This window comes from Vombatus ursinus, unplaced genomic scaffold, assembly GCF_900497805.2.
Source record: "Vombatus ursinus unplaced genomic scaffold, bare-nosed wombat genome assembly UNPS02001287.1, whole genome shotgun sequence".
In the NCBI taxonomy this organism is placed as follows: Eukaryota; Metazoa; Chordata; class Mammalia; order Diprotodontia; family Vombatidae; genus Vombatus; species Vombatus ursinus.
The window spans coordinates 9,477,680-9,485,891 of NW_020941065.1; the positions used below are offsets into that span (position 1 = coordinate 9,477,680).

Sequence of the window (8,212 nt, forward strand, 5' to 3'; positions counted from 1 at the left end):
ATAAAATCTTTGTCATGTCTTTCAAGATTTAAGCTAGGAATTCTTCATCTTTTTGGAGTCCTGGGACCGCTTTGGTGAAATCTTCTCAGAATAATGGCTTTAAATGCATACAATAAAGTACAAAGAATTACAAAATAAACCAATTATATCAAAATGGAATTACTAAAATACATTTTTAAAAGTTCATGGAGCTTATGTTAAGAACTCCTGTGTAATCTACCTTGATGTCTTTTTTCCTTTTCAATAATCCTATGATCTGGATAGAGTAGATGACTCAGTGAGTAGAAGGAGAAATGAATTTGGAATCAAAAGACCTGGGTTCACATCCCAGTTTTGCTGCATTTTGTCTGTATGACCTTGGGCAAATTGCTTCTCCTCGTCTGGATCTTAATATCCTCCTCTGTAAAATGAGAGGCTTGTACTAGGTGATCTCTAAGATCCCCTCCACCTTACATCCTGTGATCCCTATTGGTCATTCCCAGACATGAACCGCCCTTTCTCACCTCAGTGCTTTTGTCTGCTGACCCTCTGCCCAGAATTCTATCTTCTACCTCCTGTCAATATTCTATGTATGGGTGTGAGGCAATGGGAAGGGAGAAGGGGAGAAAGTGAGTTTTCATTGATTAAAAATTTGTTTTTAATAAATAAAAGCGCTTGGATGAGCTGGGAGTCACCAATTATAATTTTTTTGTAAGATGGGGTACCTCCATTCTATCAGTTACCTTGGCGCTAAGCCCTGCAGACCCATGGCACTTCTATGTGACCTACCTTTGCCTGCTAAGCGCCTCTGGGATTTGCCATCTGCCCCCCTGCTGCACCCTTAGAACCTGCAGGCCTTTCCATCTGCCCCGTAGCCCAACTCTTTCAAATGTATGTGTTCTCTCCCTCTCCCCTCCATAAAAGAGCATTTCCATCTATCATTGAAGGTCCAGGTCTAATGTCACTTCTTCTCTGTTTCCCCTAGTTGGAAGCAGACTCTTCCTCTTCTCTGTTCTCATTGAACTTTGTACCTGCAGGGGCATTTATCTGGTTGAATCTAGGATTTGGTTATTTATGCAGAACTAGAGGGCAAAACTAGAGAGCAATGGAGGAAAGACCCAAACGGATAAGTTTAAGTTTGATGGAGAGAAAAATTCTTCACATCTAGAGTCATCCCAAAGTGAACTGGGTTGCTCTCAGAGGGAGTGAGCTCCCTCTTACTGGTTGTCTTCAAGCAAAGACTGGATGTCCACTTGTCAGCTATATTGATTCTTTTTCAGTTATGGATTGTACTGGATCAGGTTCTGGAGGTCCCTAGGGACCAACTTTGAAAATCAGTGCTTCAGTGTATCTTATATCCTGGATTAGATTGTAAACCCCTGAGGTCAGCCCTTGTTCATCTTATTTATCTAAGTGTGAAAGAAATCCCCCATCTCCCTAGGCACAGTGCCTTGCCTAGGAAGAGCATGTATCACTACATGTTTGTGGAATCAAAATGTCAGTCAGTTAGTTAACAAGTATTTTATTAAAGTGGGAAGTGGTAGCCAGAGTGGAGAAATTAATGATGATGATGATGATGGCTAACATTTATGTAGCACTTTAAGGTTTGCCAAGTGTATTATTTCATTTTATCCTTGCAACAACCTTGGGAGATTAGGTGTTATTATTATCCCCATTTAACAGATGAGAAAACTGAGACACAGGGAGGTTAACACTAGAAGGACCTGGTGTGCCAAATGATGCAAAAAATTTTTTTTTAATTTTAATTTGAAATAAATATTTTTATCCTATTATCTCTATTTTTTGTCTTATGGATAAAAAAATGTACTAGGTCAAAGGACCACACAGCTCCGTCCTTTGAGGTATTCTCAAATTCTGGTCTTTCTTTAAGTGACTTGTCCAGTGTCACATTATAAATAATATTGCAGCTTGATTTCACGCACCTTTAGGTACGGCTGGATGTGCTGAGATTTTTCACAAATCACTAGCAAAGATACTGAATTAGGAACAGCACCAATTTCAGTTCCCCAAAGTGGCATTGCCATGAGGAACTCAATGGAATATTATGTGCCTCTCTTCTAGTCCCTGGTTAATGAGGTCCTCCTGGAGCAGACAGGGACAGGTCTCTGGTTCTGACTTGTCTCTGACACTGAACTGAGCAGATCAATGCATCCCATTTGTTTCCCCTTTGAAAACAACCCTTTTGGATGTTACATAATCTCATCTTCGTGCCTCGCTGGTTTGTTCCGTCCTCCTAAGGAATCGGCAGATGGTGACAAGGCAGAGACCTGGGCACACTTCTAGCCCTGTGGTAACGGGAGATGAACGGTGCTTGGGTCTCTCTGGAGTGGGGTCGCCGGCTGGCATTTGGCTCCTGGGGATCGTTTTGCTCTTTGGCATTCCACAGGCACCACTCAGCTTCTGATCCTGAGGTTAATCAGAGGCACGGGAGGAAGAGAACCGAGGGCCTGATGGTGGAGTTGGGAGAACGTGGCTCTCTATGTTTGTTCCTTGCCATTTGAGACTGAGTAGCTTCCTAGGTCTTAGCCCCCATCTACTTCCTTGTTGCTGGGTTACACGCAGCAGTTTCAGGGCTGACTGTATCGAGATGTGTCAATAAGGCCATTTTCCTGACCAGGTCCTTTAGTCCTTTGCTCTCCACAAAATGAGTCACACACCTGCACAATGACTGTCCCCTAGTCAGAGCTGTAAATTTCACTGGGTTCCACTTTAGGTCAGTGATGTCACTCTCGCAGGAAGATAAGAGCCGGTTCCAAGAACTTGCTAATGATGAAGCAGCGCCTTGTCAAACAGGATTGCAGCCGAGGTACACGTTAAGCATCCTACCTAGAATTTGAGGAATTGGAGCTCATACATAAACAGTGTCCTGCTAATAATAATAGCTAGCATTTATATAGAGTGCTTAATAATTCATTTGATCTCATAACAACCCTGTGAGGTAGGTACTATTATTATCCTCATTTACAGATAGAAATAATACTAATGGCTAACATTCTAGGGGTGCTTACTATGTGCCAGTTACTCTGCTAAGTGTTTTACAATTATTATCTCACTTGATGCTTAGAAGAACCCTGGCGAGTAAGTGCTATTTTTATCCCCATTTTACATACGAGGAAAACTGAGGCAAGCAGAAGTTAACTGATATGCCCAGAGTTACCCACCTAGAGAGCGTCTGAAGTAGTATTGGAACTCAAATCTTCATTTCTCCAAGTCCTAGACAATAGCTGCTATGCCACCCAGCTGCCTCTGGGATCATGTACTAAGATTTGTTGTGAGTCCTGTAGGCTTAGAACTCAGACTAATGGCTGTTACAAGTTCTCACTCGGATATTTCTACCTCCATTACTCAAGCAGGGAGAGCTTCATCTGCAGTACCCACTCAGTTTCTGACAGCACCGTACTCAGTAGGTCTGCTCAGTATAGGGCCGGGCATAGCTCCAACTGCCACAGATGTAACCGCCCTGCTCACAGACTGCATTGTTGGCTGACTCTAATTTTGGATGAAGTCTACAGTCAATTACACACAGAACCCTTTTGCCTATGGAAATAAGATGGCTGGGCCCGAGGGGTAAAGTGCGGGCTTGGACACTCGGTGCTCATTTGTGGATCCAAAGGACAGTGGAAATTTGGCAGCATCAGAAATAATCTAAGGAAAAACCACATCTCAACATTTAGCTATGTTTAGTATCATTTTCCCAAATCAGAAGAGGATGGGGATTCAGAGCCTGGGGTCTGGGAACTTGTATTTTCCCCCCTATCTTGATAACTGTATTTCAATATACTTGCTTTCCCTTGTAATACTCTTTTTAAATTTAAAAGCATTATTCTAAGAAGGAGTTCATAGACTTCACCGGGCTGTCAAAGGGGTCTATGGCAAAAAAAAACAAAGTTAAGAGCTCCTGACAGAGGATATGTGTCTATGAAATTTAAGATTTTTGCTATTTTTAGTTCATCTGAACATTACGGGGAGGGGGAAAGGCAAGGAAACTGTAGAAGAAGCCTGAGAGACACAGATTTTTCCCTTTTCTATGTTCCTTACTACCTTGCTATGTGACTCTCTGAGCTGCCTTCTCATCTCTATAAAGAGGAAGTCAAGGTTAAGATGTCTTTCAGTTCTAACAATATATACATTTTTAGTTGTCTCTCATCAAACGGAAATTGTTTATGAATGTGTGTATTTTTTTTGTTGCATTGTATACTGCCCTCTGAATGTGGGCATGTGTAGAGTTGGGAACATTAAAGGGTGGGAGTTAGGTGGGTGCAAATGAAAGCAGAATTCTAGAAATTTTAGAATCTGTCAACTTTTTGCTAAGGAAATCTAAATTTGTCCCTTTGGATATCATCCTGCCCAGCTGCTAGCACAAAGCCTGGGAGATGACCATTTTCCCCCTTTAACCACGACCTCAGGAAGCAGAGAAGATGATCCAGATTAAGAAGAGAGAGGAAGACCTTGAGGGAAGATAGTTGTGAGAAAAGGAGAAAGAATCTGTAAGCACCTAAGTATTCTGTCCTTGTAGGAAGAGGAAGTTACTGAGCTATACCTGGGAGGACCCATGTGCTAGGAGACTCTGAACTTGGGTTACTCCTTAGAGGCAAGGATTGTGCTATTTTTTTCTCTTCATATCCCCAACATTGAGCATAGTGAGCATCCTTTTAAATAATAGGAGTCAGGAAGACCCGAGTTCAAATCCGACCTCAGACGTTTATCAGCTGTGTGACCCTGGGCAAGTCACTGAAACTTGTTTGCCTCAGTTTCCTTATCTGTAAAATAATTTGGAGAAGGAAATGGCAAACCACTCCAGTATCTTAGCCAGGAAACCCCAAATGGGGTCATGAAGAGTTGGACACAACTGAAAAATAACTGAACAACAACAAAGAAGAAATGGTTGTTGAATTTGATTTGAATTTTTTTTTTGGTAGTGGTGAGGGGTTAAGGTTAGGGTAACCCTCCTGAGAGTTAAGGAAACTGGTTTATGGGTTTGGAAACCAAGTTCCTGAGTTCAAATCACAGCTCTGCTGCTTACTTCCTGTGTGACCTTGGGCTGTTCACTTATGCCTACTGGCCTCCAGTTCTTCAAAACAAGGGGGTTGTACTATACTCCTCCATCTTTAAATCTGGGTTTTTACTAATCCATTCACAATCTTTCCCCTTTACAGCAGAGTCTTTGTAAGATTGATAGCTATGGTTAGGGGATGAGATTAATATCCTTGGAACACAGCAAAACTAATGGGCCATATTGGGGATCAATCTATAATCTTCAACGCAATTGTAACCCAATGCCAATTAAAGTACTACTGTGAGATAATTGTGTCCTTAATGGAATCTCAGTCATTGCCTCTTTTCTTGCTAGTATCGAGGTTCCATGTTTCAGAAGAAATCAGCTTTCTTTTTTTTCCTATTTGCCTGGCACATTTTATTTTAAAAGCTACAAAAACCTTCTTCAGGAAGATCATTTGAAAGGAGTTCCTCTCTAGTTCACCATCCACAGAAACATTCTTATCCCAACCTCTTGTGGGCCCCCAACACTGCTTCACCTTTAGGAACACTGGGTGATGCCAGTTTTCTTAAACCAAACAATCTCTGTCCTCTTAAAACAAAGTGAGGAGAGGGGAAATTTGGGATGAAATCTGATCCTGAGGAAAAGAGAATATGGCAGAGAGAAATGAACTAGGCAGAAAGACCAGAGAGTGAAATCATTTAGATTCTATCAAAGAAATGCTCAACTTATTTTACATACTGGGCTTTTACAGGGATCTGTGCTGATTAGGGAACATGGCAAAGGCTTAACTAGTAGCAAAGGGGAATTAGTGTTTAAATGAGCTTCACAACCTAGGTAGTGTTAAATAAAAGTAAGTATTTGAAAATTTTTGCCTTTAATTCTCTATTGCTTCTTCTTGAAAAAAAAAAGGTTCTTTTGAAAATGAGAAAGCAAGCAAGCCAAATACGACTTTACACTTGGTAAACCTGGTCGTCTCAAAACAACACATGCCCCTTCAAATGCCCATATGTGCCAGGCACACTTTCTAGGCTGCTAGTCTAGCTTGGCATTGGAACTATTGTAATTGATGTATCACATTTATAATGGCAGGGCAGTTTGCAGTGACCTCATTCTCCTTAGTTATCTCTCCCTCTGTGAGGTAACTACCCCATTTTATATATCAGGTTCCTGGGGGTGGGGGTGGGAAGTGGCCACACAGCAGAGGTGAAGCAGAGGGCCACTCACAAGGCGTCTTCTGATTTTCTACTATGACACCCTCCAAAGTCTCTGGTGTATAGGATCATAGGATTTAGAGTTTAGAAGTCATCTAATTAGTCCTACCCTGGCTTGCATTTTACAAATGAAGAAACCCAGAACCAGACATGTAAAGGGACTTGCCCAAGGTCACAGATGAAAGACAAATAATAGGTAGCAGATGTGGAATTCAAAACCAGGTCTTCTGATTCCTAAATAGACCAAGCATCTAGGCTCTCATTCATTAGTTCCAATGGGGCCAGATTGGTATTCTGATATTCACAAATGAAGTGATAAAATTCTTGCTTTTTACAGAAACTAAAGCAGCCCACTGTGCCATGGGAGTCTTGGCAAGGTCATACAGTGTGTTGGAGAAAGCAGGGACTAAAACACCCCAAAAAGCCCATCCAAACTCCGGAGGGATTTGAGCAAGGTATTTTATGTAGAATGTACATTTGCTGCTACTCCTGACATACTCCGATTATACCGGTGCTGCAGCAGCCAGGACATTGATTGACTCCATCCCCCAGAGTGAATGGACTCTGTCCACCCTGCCTGTTAGAACAGACCTAATAACCACTGACCAGGGTAGCTGAGCTGCAGTCTGCCTTCTTCCTTTCTTTTCAGAGGAATCGAATTACTATGACATGCAATTCAATCCCTTACAACAGAAGGGAATGGTGAGTTGTGGAACAATTTCCCACACTTCCCTGCTCATGTGGCCCTTTAGGTAGCTAGTTTCCTAGGCCACTGTGCATTCAACTGAGCTGAACTGCTAGAAATAAACTAGAATGTTACTGCTGGAAGATTCCTTAGGGACTTTAATATCAACCCCCTTTATTTTGAAGATGAGAAGACATGTGACTCTGGGCAAGTCATTCACCCTCTCTCGGCCTCAGTTTCTTTACTGTCAAAGCTTACAGAGATGAACCAAATTGTCTAAGGCCACACAGCAGAGGTAAAGCAGAGGGCCAGCCACAAGGCTCCTTCCTGGCTCTACTGACACCCTCCCAGGTCTCCCGTATACAGGATCATAGGATTTAGAGTGTAGAAGTCATCTCATTAGTTCTACCCTTGCTTGCATTTTTACAAATGAAGGAACCCAGACCCAGAGATGTAAAGGGACTTGCCCGAGGTCGCACAGGTGAAAGACAAATAATAGGTAGCTGACGTGGAATTTGAATCCGAGTCTTCCGATTCCAGAATCTCAGCACCTGCCCAGTTGGCTCTAAAAGTCGGTGTGGACAGGTGAATCTATAAGTGGGTTGCTTTTGCAGGCGGCTCTGAGGGTTCAGGTGCAGAGCAGAGGCGGGGCAGGGAAAGGGGGGGGGTGCCACAGACGCCCGTTGCCAGGGGTGGGGCAGAGGAAGCCCTATAAGTGCCCTTCTCGGATCCGAGCTAGGGTCCCCGACCTCAGCGGACCATCCCTCTTGGGCTGGCCTCGCGGGCAGTCGAAGAGGCTGCTCCGCCGGGCAGCCCCAATGAGAGTGCCCTCCCCCGGGTGGGTGGGGCGGGGCCACCTGGGCGGGCGGGGGGAGGGGGCGGCGGGGGCGGGGGCTGGGGTGGGAGCCGCCTCCGATCCCAGGCCCCTCCCTCCCCCCCTCCCCGGCCCCCAGCCTCCGGCTGGGCTCTGCCAGCTGAGAGCCCGGGGCTCGGGGCTCAGAGGCTGCGCTGTCACATGGGCGGCGGCGGCGGGGCCGCATTTAAGCGGCTGGGGGACGGCGCCCGCCTCCAGCGCGTCCTCTGGCTCGGCTCCCGCCGGGCGCCCCGGGCTCCGCCTGCGGGGGGTCCGCGCCGCGCCGCCCCCGCCCCCGCCGGGCCATGCGAGCGCGGGCACCGCCGCGATGAGCTCGTCCATTGCCAAGAGCGAGTCCAAAACGTCGCTGCTGAAGGCGGCGGCGGCGGCGGCGGCGGCGGGCGGGGGCAGCCGGGCTCCCCAACGCTCGGCGGTGGCGGCGGGCGCGGAGCCCCGCCAGGGCC

General features: G+C 45.3%; 1 protein-coding gene across 1 annotated transcript in view; it reads left to right on the forward strand.

Moving 5' to 3' along the window:
• Positions 1-7,910: 7,910 nt before the first annotated feature.
• The window catches only part of CABP1 (calcium binding protein 1), a 26,429-nt gene continuing 26,127 nt past the window's right edge, over positions 7,911-8,212 (forward strand). The window contains 2 exon segments of the mRNA XM_027865154.1: positions 7,911-8,021; positions 8,023-8,181. Coding sequence (XP_027720955.1) covers positions 7,911-8,021; positions 8,023-8,181 — 270 coding nt within the window.